This window comes from Beta vulgaris, chromosome 5, assembly GCF_026745355.1.
Source record: "Beta vulgaris subsp. vulgaris cultivar EL10 chromosome 5, EL10.2, whole genome shotgun sequence".
Taxonomy (NCBI): Eukaryota; Viridiplantae; Streptophyta; class Magnoliopsida; order Caryophyllales; family Amaranthaceae; genus Beta; species Beta vulgaris.
The window spans coordinates 1,295,704-1,318,916 of NC_079206.1; the positions used below are offsets into that span (position 1 = coordinate 1,295,704).

The following is a 23,213-nucleotide window of genomic DNA, read 5'->3' on the forward strand; positions in this document are numbered from 1 at the left end:
CCTTCTTACATTACCATATTAAAAATATGCTTACAATCTTTCAGATACACATCCATACAATAACTAGGGGGAATTGGAAAAATTCTAGTTACATTCAAAGTACAATCCGTCGTCTAGTGATGGCCACTGGTGCGGGCCGGACGGGCCGGACCGTGGGTCGTAGTGGGCAGGGCTGAGATTTCACGGCCCAAGACCGGACCGTGAAATTCATGGGTTGGGCGGGCTGGTCCGCGGGCTGAAAAATCTTGGCCCACACCGGTCTGTTACCGGTTTTCAAGGTTCGTGGGTCTGGTGGGATGGACCGGGCTGACGAGCCGCATGAGAATTTTTTTTTCAAAATTATTTAATCATTGAAATTATTCATTATTGTTACATAAAATGTTTAAAACGAATTAAAAATATATACAAATATTAATATCAATGAATAATTTCATTATTTTTAAATTTGATTGAATTATAATATATGCAATTTGATTAAAATATATACAATTTGATTAAAATATACACAATTTGGTTCAATATTTACTTGGATTGGGTTGGTCTGGTTCATGGGTCGGGTTGGTCCAGTTTCATGGTCTGGGCTGGGCGGTTTTAGTAGTGGGCTTTAGTGGGTTGTGCTTAAGAAATCTGGCCCACAGTCCACCCACCAATTTCACGGTTCGAGCTGGGCTGGACCGGGATTTTTACTGGCCCGGCCCACACAGCCCACGAGGTGGGCTGGACTGGATGGGCTGGATTGGCCCGCACTATTGGTCATCTCTATCGCCTCCCTACAATATTTTGCCATCACATCGACCGTGACATTGAGCATCCTGTCACAATATTCAATTCTCGCGCTCCCCGAACCTGCTTCCGTAACTTTTTGCAATGGTACAAGTACAAGTACAATACACTAGTAATTTATCAATTTGTTCTTCTAGAAACCATATATATGCCTTTTTTTTTTATAAAAAAACCATGTACTATATGATTCTGATTCAAAGAATGGAAAATTGGCAATTGGCAATTGGCAATCGGCAATTGGCAATATTTTAATTAAAATTCATTAATTGAGTCAGCAATTACATCCTTTGATTATTTTTCACTCCTATAATTTGTGTTATAAATATCACAATTGCTTCACTAAACCATATAATAAGGAAAAACATAACAAAGAGCTAGTTAAAATAAAGAAAAAGAATGGAGAATAAGAAAATGATGAAGGTAGTAATGTTGGTAGAAATCCTAATTATGTTAGTAATGTTACAAATTAGTCCTTCATCAGCACAAAATCGAGAGTGTTTGTTGCGGATTTCCACTTGCCTAGATGGTGCAAGTACTCATCCTCAATTACTTGAGTGTTGCCCAATTATCAAACAAGAAATAAAGGATGAAAGGGACTGCTTCTGTTTGCTCAAGGACAACGCCCTTGAAGATGAATCCTTTTCCGATGCATTGTCTACTGTCTTCTCTTTTTGTGGTATTTCTGATACTATTCATACCTTATGCCCTGGTATTTATCCTTAACTCTACTTACTCTTTTTAGCTTAACATTCAACAAAATTTTGTAACGGGCTCGTTCAGTTATGGTACTAAATGGTGGTAATGGTACAGTAATGATTTCTAGTGCGAATTTGTAAAAGTATTCTCATGTCAACCTCCATAGTATTGGTACTTTATTCCCAAACACCTATTTTCTTCCTACAATTTCATTATCATCCATTACCACTTGAAAAGGTGGTTTTGGGTGGTAATGGAAAATTTGTAAAGGAAAATACATGTTTTAACATCAAGTTTCATTACTATATATGTTAACATTGGAATGTCTTTACAAACTTACACTAAAAAGCATTATCATTACAGTAATTTAATACCACTAACCAAAACATGCTGTATATGGTAGTATTTGGTATAGCCATAATCTTGCGTTTTGCATTTTGCAGGTCCTAATCCAAGCCCAAGTGGAAGTTTAAATCCAACTCCACCAAGTAATTACTTCTTATCATGCATAGTTTACTAAATTAATCAGCATAATGATTCCCACATAGTTTTCATGCACTAAACCTATTGTTTGCTTTTGAAATATTCTAATGTTAAGAATTCTAACAAAATACTACTATATATGATGAGAGCAACAAGAGAATAAGTATCGGATTGTGTGTAGACCTTCGGGTCATAACATTTTCATTTTGCTATGCTAGTATGCCATCTTAATCTTAAAAAAAAAAACACGTGTATACTCTATTAATATATTACTTTTTTATTTTTTTAGTTGCAACATTTGTTTTCTTACATTTGCCGAGACGATTCTTTGAACGTTAATATCTCTTATTGGATATAAGTAAAAATTATAAAAATTTATATGGAAACCTCGCATTGAAATGAATCTAACAAAACTGTAAAGATGTGTTTTAAGGTTGTAATCGCTTGCCTTTTGTATTGATTTCAATAGAATATATATAGTACACCAATAAGGAAACCGTATAAACCTCGTTGTAATTATCCGACGTTAGGCTCGTCGGAGTAATGAAGTCTCCGGGCCTGTCGCCGGTGCCAAGGAAAAAGGGGTTAGTAATATCGATACGAGAGACGGATTCCGGCGGCTTATCGGAAATGCCGGCCATGAGAAAAAAAATTGGAGAGAAAAAAAAAATCAAGGCTCCGATACCATGTAAAGATGTGTTTTAGGGTTGAATCGCTTGCCTTTCGTATTGATTTCAATATAATATATATAGTACACCAATAAGGAAACTGTATAAACCTAGGGCCCTATACATAAGGAAACATAACAAATATACATCCTATACAATATTTCCTAACAAAAACTCTACTTGATTACGTTTTTTCTTATATAATAATGCGATATAGTTTAACAAATTTGGCTGACGAATAGTGCGTGGCACAAAATCGAATGATGTAACTAAAGAAATACGGACGTAGTATTTATTTTGCCATTTCGATTTTTGAGGTCTAAATACAAGCTCGACTCCACTGCCATCGTCAAGTAAATTTTTTTTTCTTAGGTACATGAGGAAAGTTAGTATACTTTATATAAATACTTTGTTCTTTCAGAAGCTAAATCTTACTTCTAGTAAAATTCGCTTGTCTAATATACTTTAATCTCCACTTTTATAGTATGATGATGATGGACATTTAATCTAGCATCTTTAACTTTGCAGGTCCTACTTCAACCCCTATCGAGACACCAATTAGTTCACCAGCAGGTAATTCCCTCTGTACGTTGTTGAAAAGATGTTTACTGCTATTTTTTTATGCTCCATAAATTCTTGAGAATTCAAAGATAGGGTTTCCTCTAATCCTCTTCTTTTTTTACTTCGGTTTTCGCGCTTAATCACATTATTTCTTTAAATTGAAGTAAGTCATCTTTGTTTTGCTACTCCTCTTCTAAGGCAATCTAAACTAGCTTATATAGTTAGATTAATGTCAAACGCGGTTCAAATTTGTTAGGACTTAATTACTTGGAAGCGTAGTAGCAAGTAAACAAAACAAATCTAAGAAGATAAAATGCTAATCAATTATGAGAATAATGAATTAGGTTCTGGAGATTGTTGGGATGGAATCACAAATTGTGTTAAAACTTCAACCACGCCAAGTGAAATGTTAGAATGTTGCCCACTCGTCAAAAAAGAATTAGCGAATGATAGGGAATGCTTCTGCACTGCCAAGGCCCGTCTTCATGGCAATCCCTCAGCTGCTAATTCCTTATCTGAGTTCTTCACGCATTGCGGCATCCCTGGTTCTCTTGACACTTTATGTCCTGGTATGTCTTCCACCTTGTCTTAAGTGTAAACACAATGGAACATAATCCCCATCATAAAGCATGTGACATATACTGACATGTTCACCGAGAATAATGTTTCTTGTGTTCTACTTGACTACTTCTTCTGTTTCATAACACTCGCTATATTTGTAAATTGAGAAGTGTAGCGAGTAATTGAATTGTGAGTATTCTATAACAATTGTATGTTTTTGCCTCGCTCGTATTAGGATATGTATATAATATGGTAGATAATGCTTACCATAAGTCTTATATTACTATTAAGTTTCTTATGTGAACTACTTACCTACCTATCTACTAGTGTTTTAAGATATTCGACACTGCACATTTTTCTCAATATCCTTACCAGTGCATATCTTTAACCATTAATATCTAATTTTCTATAATTAAAAGTTATGGGAGTTGATATTTACGGAAATTTTGTTAATAAATACCACACTTTTGACACTTTTTTGAAATAAATACATTGTTAGTTTTTCATCTCACGCCTGATGTCTCTCCTCTCACGCCTGCTATCTCAGTGTTCTCCTTCTCTCTCTCCTCTCACGCCTGCTCTCTCTAATCTATCACCATAATCTCTCATTGGGTTGTCAACTCAATTTGATTGGAGCCCGATAACAGCCTGGTAAAATCCCAGAATGGAGGTGATGTGGTCGATTTCATCAACCTCCGCGGTTTGTGATGACGGATCAACCGAGTGAAAGCATGCACTCTACTCTATTCAAGCATAATCATCTCCTCTATAGATCTTCTTTTTTGGTCGATTTTATTTTTCACAAAGAAAGGTAATTTCTTAAATCATACATTTCAGTTTTCCTTTTTCCCTCTCTGATTCCAATTTTTTTTACCCGGAAAGTTACATCAATTTCAATTTTCTTCCCCTTGCTAACTTTTAAATTCTGATTTGACAAACTGATCAATTTTGTTTATGGTCTGAAATTTTCCCCACCGTTCATCTGTCTCATATTTGAAATTTTCTCCTTTTCAAAATTTTAACACTTTGGATTTCAATTATATTTGAAATGAAATTTTTAATTTTTCGTACACAATTTGAATTTCAATTATAGTATTATTTTAAATTTACTCGAACATAGTACATATTCTTAAGATTTACTCAATATAGAACACGACACATACTCTTATTTTAATATAAACTTACAAACTGCATTCTTAACTAACAATGAAGTATCCACATATTTGAGAATGTCGTGAAGCTCCAAGTAATGAAGAAAACATTTTTTTTGAGTTTGTGTTTGTAATTGTCATGGATCGGAGTTTGTTTGTAATTTTTTGGAATGTCGTGAATATGTGGTATTTATTTTGGGTAATTTTTTAAATTATGAATCTTTTGTATCGGCAATTATATGATTTGATTTGTTTCAATAGAGATTTGATTGAAATTACTTTTTGGCAAGTTTATGCGTGTAATGGTGTTGATTTACTGTTGGTGCTGCATTTATAAAGTAACATTTTTGTTGTTGACGGGAAATTAAGTAAATTCCTAGGGAGACATAATTGATCCCCTTGGCTTATATAATAGAGATACATGATCAATAATTGATGTAAAAAGTTGTCGGATATTTTAAGAAAAGCCATGTGAAGAACATGAGTGAAATTAGAAATAGAAAAAATTGGACTCATGTGACGAGTGGACGAAAATGGAGAAAAGATATTACCAAATTAAGGGATGTTGCAACTGATGTAAAACTTCTATATAAGTAACACGTTGTTTAGCTTGTATATGAACCAATAGTACATGTTGATCTATACGTAAACATCTACTAATAATTTTACAATCTTTGATATGAAGGTCCTCCATCAAGCCCCAGTGAACCGCTAATTCCATCACCACCAGGTAAACCTTTCTCTATCACATGTACCCCCAACTAATAGAATTATAGAATTCAAGAATATTGAAAGAAATTACAAAAAGTTAAAAATCATAGATTTAAGACACTATACTACCATAAAGTTGGTGTGTTGTACTCGTTTTAGTAAGGGACCATTCGGTATTAATTATGGTTTTTTGTTTTGTTTTTTTTTATTTTCAAAATCATATGATATAAAGTATATCCTCTAATGAATACAAAATTAATCAAATTTGTTGGGAACATGATGATTTTGAAAACTGACAACTAAAAAGTGAAAACCACTTTTTCTGGTTTCCTATTTTTGATTTTTAATTTTCAAAACAACTAAAAATTGAAAAAAAAAAACAATAACGAACGGCCCTACAATTTAATTGTGCTGTCATGTGACAAGTATGCTCATAAGTTTTAAGCAGACACCTAATTTTACTTATATTTGCAATATTTATGTGAAGGTTCTCCATCAAGCTCCGGTGAACACTTGATTCCTCCACCAGCACCTAGTAAGCATTTAAATCTCAGTTGAGAAAGATCCTAAGAGCATCCTTATTCACAATTGAAAAATAAGATCAAGTCATTAATCTTAAAAAAAAAGTCTTTTAATGGTGATTGAGAATAAGATTGTGGGATGAGTAAGGGATGATTGGGGGAAAAAATGCATGGGGTGAGTGAAAACTTGATCAGGCGTGGGAGTGGGACCCACCGCCAGATCTGACGAAAAATAATTTTTTTTGGCTTTCCTCAAGATCATTTAAATTTAGCCTACAATAGCTAACTATTGCTTATTTTTGTACTTAACTTATTATTCTTGAAACTTAACTATTTTTTGTTGAAAACTTATATTGAGAAGTCAAATTTAAATATCTTTGCAAACTTCTATTATATATGTAAATATAAATATGTTACAATTTTTTTCTTGCAGTTGCAGATACAAATAACCCTACTTCTAGTGGCAAAGAGAGTGAAAGCAGGAGCTTAAGTGGTAGCACTAACAAGATTGCATATTCTGTTGGATTATTTCCTAGTTTACTCTTGTTCATTTGGGCGACAAGTGTCTTAATAGGATATCTATGATGATATCAGGAGTTGTATTGTCTGGAATTTACGTATCCAAGCTCTATAACACATTCTAAGATTGTTAAATTCTGTTAGTAAACCGTGGTTTATGTTTTAGAAAATTTATAATATAAGAATTCTATTTGAGAAGAGGGTATTTCTTCAATATCTATATTACTGTAATGAATATTGGTAGATCTAGACCAACACTACTTGCGTAGCAGTTGATGGAACATTTACCAAGAATAGAAAAAGTAACAGTTGTAAATTAAAACAGACTAAAAAAAAGTATTTGCATTAGTTTGCATTAAAAAAAAAACGACAGAAGTACTTCCTCCGTTTCTTTTTACTCGCTACACTTCTCATTTCACGGACTCCTAGGCAATTTTTGGAGAAGAGAGAGGTAGAGAGTGAAAAGAAAAGGGACCCATGTGGGAGGAGAGAGATAGAGAGAGTTTATTGCCCAAAAAAGAAGTGTAGCAAGTAATGTAAAACTTCCCATAATGAAAAGTGTAGCGAGTAAAAAAAAACGGAGGAAGTAGTATTTTGCAAATTTTCCTCATGTAGTAGGACAAACATCTATAAACATTGGACCGTGAGTTTTTCTATAATATTAAATATAATATCGTTCGACGCTTTCACCTACAAAAGAAGACATTAAAATTGACACTGAACGGATCCTACTAATCAGTTAACCGTCCCAATTTCTCAGGATTTATAGCTTCTTAGCACATATAAAATAATAAACTGATATTTAATTTGTCTAACAATTTTAAATTCGGAGTATTTGAGACATGCATGCCAAACATAACTTACATGATGTCACTCATGACATATGAATAAAGCATCACTTTCATGAACGATTCTTCAATATTCATTTCAAATAAATTAGTATTAACAACGAAATCACGATCAGCTGCACGTAGTTATTAGTAATTCACGAGTTAGGAACTAATTCCATTCGTTTGTATTAGTACTTCAAAGTCATGAGACGGTGCCGAATAAACAGCTAAAGGGATAAACTTACTTTGTATATTAATTCCAACTAGTTTTGATATATAACCGATCGAATATGAGTCCAGAACTAAAGTAACTGTTTCTTCAAAGGGTGCCTTTAATTGTATATCAGTTTTTTCAACATGTTTATAGCACATAATCAATAATCTAAACTATAATTTTGAAGTTTACATGAATACATATTTTATGTGTACTTATTTTTTCATGTTTTAATAGACAGCAATGGCTCAATATTAGAAAATCCTCTTTTAGCTATCAACTTTAGCGGTTACTAGAAATTTGGTCGCTAAAATTCATTTGTTACGACGAAATGAAGCCAAATGTTTATAGCACATAATCAATAATTTAAACTATAATTTTTTTTTATTTTTTTTTTGGTGAAAAGAGGAATTAAATTACTTAGTTAAAACGTTACATATCACTTTGATTAAACTATAATTTTGAAGTTTACATGAATACATATTTTATGTGTACTTATTTTTTCATGTTTTAATAGACAGCGATGGCTCAATATTAGAAAATCCTCTTTTAGCAATCAACTTTAGCGGTTATTAATTGGTCGCTAAAATTCATGTGTTACGACGAAACGAAGCCAACAGACGCAAAATTTATGACTATTTATGTGTTAGTCGGTAGGTGTTCATTGAAATTCATGTGTTAGCATCTGCTGCATATTTAGGCTATGTTTGGGGAAGCGGTTCAGATGACTTAAATGATAAGGTGCTACAATTTCAAGCCACCTTATATGATTAATAGTGTTTGGCGGAGGAACTTAAATAAAATTTAAGTCCAAAATTTGACTGAAATTGAGTTGGAGTAAAATATAGCGTATGAGATCATATGCTGAATTTTTTTTTATTTTTTTATTTTCTTTTTATATTTTTAAGCCTAAAAAAAGTTTATCTTTATCTTTTTAAGTTTAAAAAGATATTTCAGCTACAGTCATAAATAATTTTACCAAACAGGTTATGCAATCAGCTAGCTTATCAGTTTCAGCACCTTAACAGTTTCAGCAGCTACCTAATCAGTTTCACCTCCATTTAAGCCAGTGCATGTTGTCAAACATGGCCTTAATTTCAGAGTTCGCAAACCTTTTTCAACATCCGATTTTAGGTTATAACGTTAAAACGAGTTTTTCTTATAGTGGCTCTAATATATATAAAAAGAAAAGAGAGTTGATGAGAACACTTAGCGACGCAAAAAAACAATGATAATATTGAAAAATAGTTGGGCAACAACAATCATGTATATACAATTTGATATCCAACACAACTGCGGTGTACATGAACTGTGACACTAATGATTTAGATAATTGGACTCCTTTCTTATTAGGGCATATCCTTATTGTGTATGTGTTCGTCAACTTACATGAACATAGTTTTTTTTTTAATTCATATGAGTCACGAAGGCAGTACAAAGAAGGAGAGGGGGGATTCGAACCTCTGACCTATCGTTCACAGTACCTTAATCTTAACTACTAGGCCAAGACATCCTTAATTGATAATTTACATGAACATAATAATGATGAAGCTATTTACTCGATTTTTAAATGTTTAATCAACATTATCAACACAACCTGAAAAATGATGCCAATCATTATCAACATTGAGTCAACACGAAAATGAAGCATCCCTTTGAAGACAACAGCAGGTTTGTCATTTCAGCTCAATCACAAATGCAAGAATGTTTTTCTCTCAAGTTGTTTTCATTTTCATTCATTCATTTCTGTTGTTCTGTCCTTCAATGGACTATTACATCCTATATATATGACGGCTGAGAATGTGAGCATCCCTAGGTCATTATAGACAGCCATACATCATGAGACATGTGTTCTCACTACAGGACAAACAGACTACAGACAAAGCACACTACAGACAAACTGTCATCAGTACTAAATAGTAGCCCAGTAGCACTACATCACACCAGTATATTCCATGTATTTATACTATGCAGTTATACTTAATTAGTATCCCTTCTCAACACTCCCCCTCAAGCTGAGAGTGAGGAGGATTCTGAACTCCCAGCTTGGAGAGAAGATATTTGTGCTGCTGTGTAGGAAGAGGTTTAGTGAACACATCTGCAAGCTGGTGTTGTGAGGAGATGAATGTAGGCTGAATGATCCCTTCTGTTGTCTTGTCCCGGATAAAATGACAATCAATATCCACATGTTTAGTTTTTTCATGGTGCACAGGGTTAGCTGCAATGGCAAGAGCAGCTTGATTGTCACAATGCACCAAGGTTTTCCCTATAGACTTCATGCCCAGGTCCTTTAAGAGTTGCTTTAACCACATTACTTCACAAATGGCAAGTGCCATAGACCTGTACTCAGCCTCAGCACTGCTTCTTGCTACTACAGATTGTCTTTTTGCCTTCCATGAAATTGGGGACTTCCCTAGCAGTATACAGAAGCCTGATGTAGACCTTCTGGTGGAGGCACACCCTCCCCAGTCACTATCACAATATGCTTGTAAGTGAGCAGTGGAAGTGTTGGCAAGAAGAATGCCTTGTCTTGGACTCCCTGCAAGATATCTAAGCACTCTCTTAGCTGCTTGCATATGAATGTGAGTAGGTTGATGCATAAACTGACTTAGCGCATGCACTGTAAAGGCTATGTCAGGCCTTGTGAGAGTCAAGTATATTAGCTTGCCTACAAGCTTTTGGTATGGTTCAGGATGAGGAAGAGCCTCTCCACTGTGAATATGTAACTTCACATGAGAGTCCATGGGAAGAGAAAGAGGCCTGCAGCCTGTCATACCATATTCATCCAGCAAATCCTTCACATATTTTCTCTGGGATAGAAAGATACCATCAGTGCCTTGATCCACTTCTATGCCAAGGAAGTACCTAAGTACACCCATGTCCTTCATGTGAAACTGTGTACTTAGGAAGTTTTTAGTGTCTTGGATGACCTGAGTACTGGGCCCAGCAAGTATTAAGTCATCAACATAGACTAATACTATAAGCAAATCAGCTCCACTGCCTTTGATAAACATAGAATAGTCAGATTTGGACTGAATGAACTGGTGTTGTTTTAAGGTGGTGCTAAGCTTGGCAAACCACTGTCTGGGAGCTTGTTTAAGCCCATAAAGTGATTTGTTAAGCTTGCATACTTGAGTGTTCATATGCACACCTTGACTTCCCAGTGAGTTACTTACTTCAACCTTATGACCAGCACCAAGGTACCCTGGTGGAAACTTCATGTATACATGTTCCTGCAAGTCACCATGCAAGAAAGCATTTTTAACATCCATTTGATGTAAATGCCAATTGTTAATGGAGGCTACAGCAAGTAAGGACCTCACAGTGGCCATTTTAGCTACTGGAGCAAATGTTTGCTCATAATCTATCCCATATCTTTGTCTATTTCCCATGATCACCAATCTGGCCTTGTGTCTGTTAATGCTTCCATCACTGTTGTATTTGATTTTAAAGAGCCATTTGGATGCAATAGCCTGTTTTCCTGCTGGCAATTCAGTGATACTCCAAGTGTTGTTCTCCTCCAGTGCACTAAGTTCTTCATTCATTGCCACTACCCACTTAGGATCAGTCACAGCCTCTTTAAAGCTTCTTGGTTCAGGGTTTTTACTGGTTTGAGAGAGGAAGCAGTAAAAATTGTGGCTTGTGGTGGTGTTTATGGTGTTTTGAAGTGGGGTAGGTGTTGTGTTTAAGGTTTGAGAGAGGCTACTGGTATTGGCTGTAATGTAATCTTGATGCCAGGCTGGTTTGTGATGCATTCTAGTAGATCTTCTCACTTCAGTTTGAGGCTGGGTTGCAGGTGTAGGCTCATGAGCATTGTGATCATTCTCACTCTCACTGTGTTCACTCTCCTCCTCAACATCAACTACAGGGTTCACCTTAATTCCTTCCATTTTCTCTCTAGTTTTATTATGGAAAATTTTGTAGGGAAAAATATTTTCATAAAATTTTACATCTCTGCTAACAAAAATCACATTGTTACTGAGGTTAAGAAGTTTATAGCCCTTTTGTGATTGAGGGTATCCCAAGAACACACAAGGTACACCTCTGGCAGTGAATTTATCTTTTTTCCTACTTGGATTACTAGCAAGTACTAAGCACCCAAAGGTCTTTAAATGATTATAAAGAGGAGGAGTATTGTGTAGTACCTCATATGGAGTTTTATCTGCAAGCACTTTACTTGGGAGCCTATTTGTGATGTGAACAGCACACATGACACAGTCACCCCAATATTGGAGGGGGAGACCACTCTGGAACCTAAGAGCTCTTCCCATTTCCAGTATGTTCCTGTGTTTTCTCTCTGCCCTTCCATTCTGCTCAGGCCTATCTACACAGGATGTTTGATGAACAATCCCAAGCTTGTTGAAGAATGGCTTGCACTGCTTGTCATCAAACTCAAGTGCATTATCAGATCTGAATATTTTTACTTGTCTTCCAAACTGAGCCTTGCTCATGTTCACAAAGCTTTCTATTGCAGCAAATGCATCAGACTTATGCTTGAGAAGGTGGATCCATGTCACTCTGCTATGGTCATCAACCAGTGTAAGAAAATATCTATGATTCATTCTTGTTGCAACTCTATATGGACCCCAGATGTCCATGTGAATCATATCAAAGCTCTTTGATGCCCTTGATTCACTCACATTGAAGGGAAGCCTTGTGAATTTTGCAAGGGGACAGGTGATACATACATCAGTATTCACAGCTGTAAATCCCTTCAAATTGTTTATTTTTGCAATTCTTTTCAGTGGGGCATGACCCAGTCTCCAGTGCCACAATGTAGTTGGATTCACACTGCCTACATTGCTGAGAGTTGAAGGCATTTCCACTTCAGTGTTTGCATTCAATGCTGTTGATACTCTCCTGTCTCCCCCTTTCTTTCTTTCCTGTATATCACTCACCTTCTTCCATTCAGCTACCACTTTATTTATGGGATCATTCACAAGGTAGTACAGCCCATGAAGGACTCTTCCTATCCCACAAATCTTCCCTGTTCTCTTTTCATAAAGCACACAAAACTCAGAGTGAAATTCAATCTTTATGTTCTCATCTTTAGACAACTTTTGAACTGAAAGGAGATTATGTTTAAAGCTTGGAATGTGTAACACATTTTTAAGCATCAGCCCATTTCTCAGCTTCACATTTCCACTGTGAGATATAAGGGATGTTTCACCAGTGGGGAGATTGATCTTCTGATCTCTTGTGCACTTAACAGCATCAATCATCACTTCCATGCACCCTGTCATATGATCAGATGCCCCTGAGTCTATTATCCACTCATTTTCTTCTGTTTCAGCAAAGTTACAGCTTACCATGCCAGCATAATTATATTCCATTTCATCCTCAGTGTCAGATGTCCCTGACTTGGAAGGTGTAGGAAGAAGTTTCATCAACTGTTCCAATTGATGTGCTGTGAAGGTATTGCCAGTACTGCTGCTTCCTTCACCAGAGGTTCTTACATTTGCAGCACTCCTACCTCCTCTGCCATTTCTTCCACCTCTGTACCACCTTCCTCCTCTGATGTTCCCACCTTCTCTGAATCTCTCCTTTTGATCTCTCAGATTCTTAGGGTGTTTAGGTGGGTAACCTACTATCCTCCAGCATTTATCCTTGCTGTGTCCATACTTTCCACATTCTGCACATGTCACATCATTCCCTTTACTCATCATTGCTACAGGCTCCATTTCTTCTTTTACTGGTTTCAGCACATCTCTCTGACTCTCTTCTTGCTGTAGGTAACTACATGCTGTGTGAAGGGTTGGTAAGGGATTCATCATTAACAGATGACTCCTCTGGACAGCATAGGCTTCATCTAGCCCATTTAGGAGCTGAAAAAGCTTTAGTTCCTCTTGTTGATCAGTTAAAGCCTTGAGGAATGCAGTGATCTCATTGTTAACAGTGGTTATGGGAGGAAGTTCCTTCAGATCCTCCAATTCTTCCCACAATCCATTCAAGTCAGTATAATAGTCTGTAATGCTTCTACCTTCTTGTTTTTTCTCATACAATTCTTTATTTAGTTTGTATTTTCTAGATCCATTTGCTACTGTGAATCGTTGCTCCAGCTGACTCCATATAATGGTTGCAGTATTCAGAAACATAACAGACTTTCTAATACTTTCATTAACACTACCCAGTATCCAAGAGATCACCATATTGTTGCAGGTGTCCCATGCCTCCTGTTTTATAGGGTCAGATGCATCTCTCTTCACTACACCTGTCACAAAACCTAGCTTCCTTTTAGATGCAAGCCCTATTTCTAAAGATCTTCTCCAAGATCTGTAATTTGAGGCTCCTTCCAGCTTTTCTACACTCACTGAGTTGCTTCCATCCGAAGGATGAAGGTAGAGGGGACTACTTGAGTCAATCCCAGGCACCATATTTACTAATATTTTATATGATTTTTACTACTATTGCAGCTAGAAGCACTCACACAGGATGATATTATATTTTAGTGATAAAGATGAAAACTTTATGCACAAAAAGAAACAACTTTAAGAATTTCTAGAAACAGACAAGTCCTAGTATCTTTCTTGCAGTACAAGACTAATATAAGATTGAGTATAATAAGGTAAGAAGACGAACCAAGCTCTGATACCATGAAGACAACAGCAGGTTTGTCATTTCAGCTCAATCACAAATGCAAGAATGTTTTTCTCTCAAGTTGTTTTCATTTTCATTCATTCATTTCTGTTGTTCTGTCCTTCAATGGACTATTACATCCTATATATATGACGGCTGAGAATGTGAGCATCCCTAGGTCATTATAGACAGCCATACATCATGAGACATGTGTTCTCACTACAGGACAAACAGACTACAGACAAAGCACACTACAGACAAACTGTCATCAGTACTAAATAGTAGCCCAGTAGCACTACATCACACCAGTATATTCCATGTATTTATACTATGCAGTTATACTTAATTAGTATCCCTTCTCAACACCCTTCCAAGCACAATGCTCCATAAATTACGGATCTTATTATATATTACTCTATATACGTATAGCTCATCTCCCGTAACTCATCATGAACACAAGCACGCAGCAGCTATATATATTACACTAAAGATCTGTCGAGAAGGTCTACCATCAAACAACCCCAAAAAAAGGCAGACAAGTCAAATTAATAAGATATAGCCTACCTAAGAAAAGAAACTATCTAGGGAAAATGAAGATGGTACATTTTATGATTGTTGTTGTACTAATAATGTTATGTTCTTTCTCATCAATCTCAGCACAAATGCCAAATAATATTCCTCCATGTGTATCCAAATTATCAGATTGCTCTACCAAAGCCATGCAATCAACTAATTTGGCTACTGGTGAGATGCCATGCTGCTCTGAATGGGCAAAAGAAATCAAAGATAGCACACAGTGTGTATGCGACAACTTTAAACCTTATTTGAGTTCATTAACTGATTTTTTCACTCTTTGCAAGATAGATGCTCCTACATGCGAAGGTATCTCTTTTTCTTTTCTTTCTCATCAATGTATTTCTGATGTTTTAGTACTAATATCTCTTTCTTCTTTTGTATTTCTGTGTGTCTTTTTTTTTTGGGTGAACAATGGTTGCATATATTAAGAATATTGTGTGTCTGATAAATTGGTTTTTAAACATATCTGAATATGAATGACTTGTATGTCGTTAGAGTCTTCTCTTGTACAGCTTTGTGTATATGACTAACATAAACGCTTATTTATGAAGTTGCTCAACTCTTTCTGTATTTAAGCTGCCTTATAGCAAGGTGATATGCAAGTGAATATTTATACAGCACCGTATGGCAAACTTTATTCACTTAAACAATTGATTGCTATCATAAATCTATTATATAGTTGAGGAAGTTCTATAACATAATTTACAATATGTTAGGGAGTATTTTATGTCAAGGAGTTTTCTTACTTTAGGAGTCTTGTGATATATTGTTTGATTGTTTCCTATGCTGATTAGGAAAAGTTTGTAACTATATGTTGATTATTTGATTAATGAAAAGACAACACAAATTATCCTTAAACCTAATTTTACATGATATCAGAGCACGTTAGATTTTTTTTCTTTTCTCTCCTCATAATACAATATACTTTCTAAAAAAGAGTACATAATGTTTGTGTTTTGACATCATAATACAATGTAACATATTATTTTCAGAAGAATATAGGTGACATATACAAACCGCTAAGCCAATAAATTCGACGTACTGTTATATATACATGCACGCATGATAAAAAGAACTTTTTTATTATTTTTTAATCTATCTGGGGTGCATTGGGGATGTGTACAAGTTCTATTCAATTACTTATATATACCTAGCGTAAAGTATATTAGAATGCAAATAAAGATTATTAAAGTTGGGAACATCTTTCTTTCCATTTCAGGTACTACTAGCACTGGTAATGGAAATGCTGCTAACGCGATCAGCAACCAAAAGAATGGAGCCAAGAAGATGCCATATTCAATTGGATTACTACCGGCTTTGCTCTTAATTTTGACATAATAGTCAGATCTTAATAGAAAACATGAGCTTGTTGCATTTAGATTTTTGGATATTGGATGATGTATTTTCAATTGTGTCTTATCAATTTCAAGTCAGTGTTTTGGTTTTTATAAGAGATTATTATATTATAAGAATCTTGCCTTTTGTTTGTTAGAGATTTGGATTTATAGGTGCCCCCTCCAAAAGATTTATTCTTCCTATTTCTCTTAAGCTAATACTTTTGGTTGCGAAAAACAAGAAATTAAAATTGTCACCTCACTTACAAAACCAAAATGTAAAGTATCTTTCACCGCGTGAACAATAATGGATAGAACTCAACAAAATGCTCATAAACGTTAACAAACAAAAAGAATAGAAAATATGTATTTATTTCATATTACTTTTCATTACAACTCAATACCATCTATTTACATATAAGTAATTAATATGAGTGGTAGTTAAAATCCAAAATCAAAATACATAGTCTAAGAGTAAGTGGATGTTAATATATATTTATTAAAAATTCATTACAATACAATTCCATCTTGTATCATTTGACATGCAATAATTAACGTTAACTAGATTTAAGCTATTGCAATGCACCATTTAATTGGCTAAAATTAAATATAATTGTAATCCAATTTATATCATTCAGAGATAATAATAACGACGTAAACATATCAAGCTTTTTTTAGTTTAGTTGGTCAAAACCTATTGCATAAAAAACTAATCGGTTCTAACTTCTACTTAATAATTTCTAGGAAATGAATGAATCGATTGAGTTTATCTTTTTAGGAAATGAATGAATCGATTGAGTTTATCTTTTCATGATTTTAGTTCGTTTTCAGATAAGAAACACAAGCTTACATTATATATAACGGATAATCAATTATGTAGACACCACATGTTGTATGTTCAAAACTTGTATTAACAATATTAATTACAATATTTAAGTTGCTTAAGATGTGTTTCAAACAGTCTATGTCAATCAATTATGAGATTGACATATACTGTGGTTGAAACACATCTTGATTAAGCAACTTAGATGTCAATATGTTCGAAAAAACTAGGGTGTTTAATTATATAGTCGTGTTTTGCAAGCATCTGAAGTAGTATTTAAGGAGTTTAACTTGATTTAAATCGATGCTAACATATAGCACTCTAACTTAATTAAATTAAATTTTTTTAATCCTAGTTTCTCTTAATTTTCAAGGCAACTATACGTGTTCATTTCTCTCAGTTTTATTTGTATTTATATTTCACTTATCCACACAGATTTGTTAAGCCAAAAATATTTATCGCTAGTTTTGTATATGTTACTGTTCCTCTCTCCACTAGTTTACTTCTTGATCTATTACTAAAGAAATACCTAAGAATGAAGTGCTTTGGCCAATTTTTAGGTATTTTCAATTTTATAGCGGTTTTTGTATGTGAAAGTATATGCAATACCAATTTCATATTAGAAAACTTTAGCAACTTAAACTAAGGGTGTAAATTATACAGATAAAATCTAAACTCCGATCCAATCCAAATCGATCCAATCATTGGTTGGGATCGAGTTTTTTCAGATTGGATTTGATTTAGAATATTTATAGCTAGTTTAGATCCAAAAGAATCGAATGGATAGAAATTTTACATCAACCTTTTATAAGGTTGATTATGAGTTTTTCATTAGGTCTAAATATTTTGTCCTCGCTTCACCATCTAATCAAAAAAAAAAAATTATAACTATTTTTGTTATCAATAATTGTGTTTTATATGTGTTGGGATTTAATTTCCTAGACCTAAGACAGCAATAAAGAGGCGCCGCTGTGAGGAAGCAAGGAGAGAATTGTGATGTCATCGTGAGGTGGCGAGGTGGCTACGCTAGGTAATAAATCGACACGAGCTAGGTTAAGCACAAGGCTCTGATAACATGTTGGGGTTTTAATTTCCTTGGTTGGGTATTAAAAAAAAAGAAAGTATAAATGCAACCTAATGAGATAGCTATTGGGCTTTATATAAAATAATACCACCGCGTAAGCTATATGACAAAATATAATTATAGGATCATAAGTACTATAAGCAAAATTTCATGTATGAATCATCACAACAAGAATATCACCCTTTTCCGTCCGCCAAAATCGGATGCTAAAAACGCAGGATCGGGCCCTAAAGAGATTAGCGTCCGTCAACGGACGCTAAACAGCTGATGCAAAAATTTAGCGTCTGAAATTTGAGATTTAACGCCTGATTCTGAAGTCCGGTTAAAATTACAAACAAATACGTGATGTGTTGTTTGTTGCTTCCAAATCTTCAAACGATCTTTTGTGTAATTTGGTTCTACTTTTGCTGCATAAAAATAATGAATCAGATGCAGAACAAAGTGATAGTGTTTATCTTTGCATAGTGTTTTAGGCTATGAATTACCTGTTCGTGTTTGTTGAATGGAAAACCGTAATTAATATTGTTGAGTATGTTCTTTTTCCACATAATGAAGAGTTATGGAAAAGAATGTATTTTGTTTTTATGATATCGAGATCATGAAGCAGAAAATCTATTTTTTGTGGCTATGGTTATCAGTAGTAGTTAATCCGTGAATATTATATTATTGTTTTTGAAAAAAGTACATGATGATAGGCATTTGCTAACTTATTTAATTTGTAAATTACGGCTATTACTTTTTCCCATCTTAAGAAAGATATGTTTAGTTGTGCCGTGAATTTGTAAATTGTTGTTATTGTTTAGTCAATTAGTTGTGCCATGAATTTGTAAAAAGTTTGTTGTAAATAATGTATATTATTGGCTGTGATTTTCAATATTTAGTGAGGGTAAAATAGGCGTTTTATTATTTTGGTGTCCCGTAGTTGCCGTATAGAATAGAGATATGGAACTGGCAAGGACACAGAAGAGGAGGCAGGCAGCTACATTATTTACGTTATCAATCATCAATTAGTAATATACATTCGCGTAAGTCGTAACATCATTCTCTACAGGATGTAAAGAATGTTTCTGAATTAACAACGACACATAATATTGTAATTAATGTACATAGTTCGTCGCCAACATGTTACAACCATCTAGAATATTAAGTATAGCTCAATTCATATCTCGGAATATATATTGCTACTAATTTGACCAGGGCCCTGTAAATCAAGATTAAATTTTCTTGAAAGAACATGCTGCGCTCAAGAATCCAGCTGTAAGTTTTGTCAAATTAGATCCAGCAACAAAAATCTTCAAAATACCATTTTTTTAGTCTAGTATATTCGACTTGTCTCTAACTTCACATGTTCCTGCAATATATTTTGTTTAATAAAAAAGCCCACATTAAACAATAAATCAGATCACGTATATCATTACCATACCTTATTACCTATCTTTACCATAGAAAGCACAAATCAATCTAAGAAGAAATTATTTTGTTCTAAAGCTCATAGAAAATGGACTCAAAAAAGGTGACGATTTTGGTAGTTTTGGCTGTGATGTTGGTGTCATGGACATCACCTACACAAGCTCAAACACCACCAGATATGTCCTGCATACAGGCCTTGATGCCCTGCGCGCAATTCATCAACGCCACAACTCCACCAGCAACATGCTGCGAGCCTCTCAAGCTAGCGTTTGACACCCAGTTGGCGTGCCTTTGTTCCACTCTCCAAAACCCTAGCCTCGCCGCGGCTGCTAATGTCAACATGACTGAAGCTATGGAGCTCCCAATCAAATGTGGGATCAACGCAAATGCTAACGTCTGTAATAAAGGTAAATAATATGTTCGCTTGTTCGTTTATAAGGCGTTTAACACTATAATGCTTATATATATATGGAGACGATTGGATGTCAATTAGTATAGTTGGTACAGTATATGAAAAGATAACAATGACTCGAGATCAATCTCGTTCAAATTGCTGCTCTTATGACTGCTTATACACCCAAGAGAAAAAGAAGTCACAAAAATTCAATGAGACGGCGGATGTAAAATAATTTATTGAACGTATAATAGGGTATAAAGTTATCAATTTTAAGGTAAAAAGTTACTCTTTATTTAAAAGTGATCCATCTAATTGACTTGAAAATTGATCATTTTGACCTAAATGTCATCCATTTTGCTAAAAGTGAACTATCTGACGATAAGTTTATTGTACATCCGATAAACATAATACTCCTTATTGTTACACTTTGATATTTTACACTATTCACAAATTTCACTTTGACCATCATTTGTGATTTATATACAGATGAAAATATAGTCATGTGAGATCTTGTTAGATTTATCATAGCATGTATTTTATTATTATATACTTTTTATAATTTTTACAAATACAAAACTAAAGATATATATGTGTCCTCAAAGTTTTGCATTGGCATGCGTGAAAAGTGTAACTGTGTAGATTAAAAAGAAACGGAGGGAGTACTAAATTGCATTCAAAATAAATATATACTGCGTATATTCGGATTAATTCCTAGATTTGATATATTTTCTATTTACTAGTTGATATATATATATAGTTATAGTTAGGAATGTTGCTTAGTTTCCTAATCCTAGTAGTTCTAAGGTATAGGTAGTAATGTAGTGGAGCCTTATAAATAGGAGTTTATAATAAGCTCATTGTGCAGAAGGCTTGGTGAGATCTGTTTGTGTTCATTGAATCTTCATCCTTCAAACACATTTTCAGCTTCCATAACTTATATATATACTAACTGCAATTTACATCTAATGCGATATAGGACAAGCAAAAGCACCAGCTTTAGCTCCAGTAGCTGGTGGACCTGCATCTACCACTCCAAATCCAGGAGCAGGTAATCATGAAATTTACCATTTAAGAGAGTCTTAGCATTTCGTAACAAAAATTTTCTCTAGTTTAAATATTTCGATTTTTTAAATTAAAATTGTGTAAAGAACTACCATATTTAAAATTAATATATCTTTTTGTATTAGAATATTATAATGCATTTCTTATTTAATAAATTTTTCAATGCAATTCATTATAATTCACTAGTACTCTGGTCTAATGTACTACTTTTATAAATTAAAACTGAATTTTGCTCCCTCCATTTTCTTGTTTTTTACAATTTTGAATGCACAATTATGATCATTAATATCTTTATCTAAATGTATTGAGATTTATGGGATCTTATTTTTTCTTAAAGTTAACTTTTTAACGTACAAAGAACAAAGCCTAAACTAAGTAATACTATCTTTGTAATCTTGCAGAAAGCAATGCTGCAAGCAGCACTATATGGACAGGATCAATTTCAGGCTTGATGTTGCTCTTGGCAGGATTTATGTTCTTTTAGGAGCATGTATTAACGTTCAACAGGAACCCTTTTGTGTAATTATATATATGTACGTAGTCATTGTTTCACATGTATGTCGAGTTGTCCAAAATGTTGATTGTTCATTTTTCTCAGATCCCTCTTTTTAGTTTGTGACAAATGTTTGATAATTTGAATACATATGAGATTATAAGATTGATCTATTTTTATCTACATATGTGTGTTATTACTAATGATTTCGTTTCTACGTTAACGTACCATACATCATAATTCTCATTGTTAGGCTTTTCAAGTGAGAATAATAAGATGAATTTAAAATTTTAATCTTTAATTAAGCAACAATCGTATCCAGGATTGATGGTTGATCCAAAACAATAATAGAATGTTTGAGTTGTTTAGTATTTCATTTTGTATTTAAGATCTTGCCAGTATATATATTTAAATAAGTCTCTATAAATAGAGAGATACAATGTCCCAAAGATTATAGTTGTTCCTTCCAATCCACTAAGCTTGCAAATACGATTCAACTTTTGCTTTTGCTTTTCGGACAATTTGGGATTGTTTCCCTTATCCTTTATCGTTAGTACATATATTGTAGTTTAATTTTTTCTTACACAAACTCAATAATATTTCTTCGCTTTACAATCATAAATTAAGTAAACATGTTTACCTCAAAAGGTGCAAAACTGTTGAACCCCGTATTGTGCACATGTGGGTTGTTCCACATTGGAGAAAGAGGAGAGAAAGTACCACATTATAAGCTAGAGGAGCTACTCTTACTCTTGCCAATTGGTTTTAGTATGGAACCTCCTTTGTACGTACTTCTATGTGGATTGAACTGTCCTCCTTGTTAATGGGTTGCCCAAGTCCATTTTCACTTCTATCAAATTCATCATGGTATCAGAGCCAAGGTTGTTGGGTTGTTTATATTGGGCATTTGTCAAGCCTGGGGGAGAGTGTTGAACCCCATGTTGTGCATATGTGAGTTATCCCACATTGAAGAAAGAGGAGAGAAAGTACCACATTATAAGCTAGAGGAGCTACTTCTACTATTGTCAATTGGTTTTAGTGTGGAATTAACCTCCTTTGAGCTTGAATGTTGAGCGAATTCGCCTCCTCCTTAATGAGCCGCACAAGCCCATTTTTACTTCTATCAAATTCATCGAAAACACATAATCATGCACCCATGCACACCAACGTATATTTCTTCTTCTAAACTCTCGCTGTTAATAGTAAAAATGTTATAATTCTATTTATTTTAGAGAAATAAATGGAACTACATAAGTTATACTAAAGAAACTACTCGAGTGTATCGCTTCGAATCAAAAAAAGCTCATGGGCATTCGAACACAAAGGTTGCACCGGCGAGTGGAGGGCTGCAATGGAAAGCAAAATGTAATTTTGGTGAACAATGGAGGCAGGGAGTTTCTTGCGTCTAACTCAATAGCCTCCATGGGAATGTCATGTTGGGAATTTTCCATGTCTTGAAAAAAAGTCCCACGTTGGAAGATTAGTAGCAAAATGATAAGCATATAATAATGATAGGTTACTTCTCCTACCATCAAATGATTTTAAGATAGAATTCCACTTAAAATTAACAAGATTAATTTGTTTTATAGCATAACTTGTTGTTACGCAGAGCGAAGCCTAGATCATTTACACACCTACTATTATTAGGATTAGCTTAATGAGTACTAATATATGCATTTGTATTTGATTGATTTAGAAATAGAAATACAATATTAATCTTGTTTTTAAATAATTCTTTTTCCACAAAGACCAAACTTGAG

At 34.3% G+C, this 23,213-nt stretch overlaps 3 protein-coding genes across 6 annotated transcripts; all 3 read left to right on the forward strand.

Moving 5' to 3' along the window:
* Window positions 1–1,145: 1,145 nt before the first annotated feature.
* On the forward strand, window positions 1,146–6,895 carry LOC104892075 (uncharacterized). Of its 4 annotated transcripts, none has more exons than XM_057395335.1 (7): window positions 1,146–1,492; window positions 1,923–1,967; window positions 3,159–3,203; window positions 3,536–3,760; window positions 5,589–5,633; window positions 6,102–6,149; window positions 6,575–6,894. In XM_057395335.1, the coding sequence occupies exons 1-7, from the start codon at window positions 1,180–1,182 to the stop codon at window positions 6,718–6,720; spliced, it is 867 nt and encodes a 288-aa protein (XP_057251318.1). In that variant the 5' UTR covers window positions 1,146–1,179; the 3' UTR covers window positions 6,721–6,894. The 4 variants fall into 4 exon arrangements, with proteins under 4 accessions (XP_057251318.1, XP_010676198.1, XP_057251319.1 ...); XM_010677896.3 differs by having other exon boundaries at window positions 6,569–6,888; XM_057395336.1 differs by lacking the exon at window positions 5,589–5,633 and having other exon boundaries at window positions 6,575–6,895.
* Window positions 6,896–14,771: 7,876 nt separating this feature from the next.
* Window positions 14,772–16,328, forward strand: LOC104892077 (uncharacterized). Its single transcript, XM_010677898.3, has 2 exons — window positions 14,772–15,156; window positions 16,070–16,328. Exons 1-2 carry the CDS (start codon window positions 14,865–14,867, stop codon window positions 16,186–16,188), a joined length of 411 nt encoding a protein of 136 aa, XP_010676200.1. The 5' UTR covers window positions 14,772–14,864; the 3' UTR covers window positions 16,189–16,328.
* Window positions 16,329–19,305: 2,977 nt separating this feature from the next.
* LOC104892079 (non-specific lipid transfer protein GPI-anchored 9) lies at window positions 19,306–21,636 on the forward strand. The gene is made up of 3 exons (XM_010677901.3): window positions 19,306–19,908; window positions 20,875–20,946; window positions 21,362–21,636. The coding sequence occupies exons 1-3, from the start codon at window positions 19,590–19,592 to the stop codon at window positions 21,442–21,444; spliced, it is 474 nt and encodes a 157-aa protein (XP_010676203.1). The 5' UTR covers window positions 19,306–19,589; the 3' UTR covers window positions 21,445–21,636.
* Window positions 21,637–23,213: the final 1,577 nt, after the last annotated feature.

Coding starts and splice junctions, on each gene's coding strand:
- LOC104892075 (XM_010677896.3), top strand. CDS start 1,180: ATGGAGAATAAGAAAATGATGAAGGTAGTAATGTTGGTAGAAATCCTA. Junction 5,634..6,101: donor GCTAATTCCATCACCACCAG/GTAAACCTTTCT, acceptor ATTTATGTGAAG/GTTCTCCATCAAGCTCCGGT. Junction 6,150..6,568: donor GATTCCTCCACCAGCACCTA/GTAAGCATTTAA, acceptor TTTTTCTTGCAG/TTGCAGATACAAATAACCCT.
- LOC104892077 (XM_010677898.3), top strand. CDS start 14,865: ATGAAGATGGTACATTTTATGATTGTTGTTGTACTAATAATGTTATGT. Junction 15,157..16,069: donor AGATGCTCCTACATGCGAAG/GTATCTCTTTTT, acceptor TTTCCATTTCAG/GTACTACTAGCACTGGTAAT.
- LOC104892079 (XM_010677901.3), top strand. CDS start 19,590: ATGGACTCAAAAAAGGTGACGATTTTGGTAGTTTTGGCTGTGATGTTG. Junction 19,909..20,874: donor TGCTAACGTCTGTAATAAAG/GTAAATAATATG, acceptor AATGCGATATAG/GACAAGCAAAAGCACCAGCT. Junction 20,947..21,361: donor CACTCCAAATCCAGGAGCAG/GTAATCATGAAA, acceptor GTAATCTTGCAG/AAAGCAATGCTGCAAGCAGC.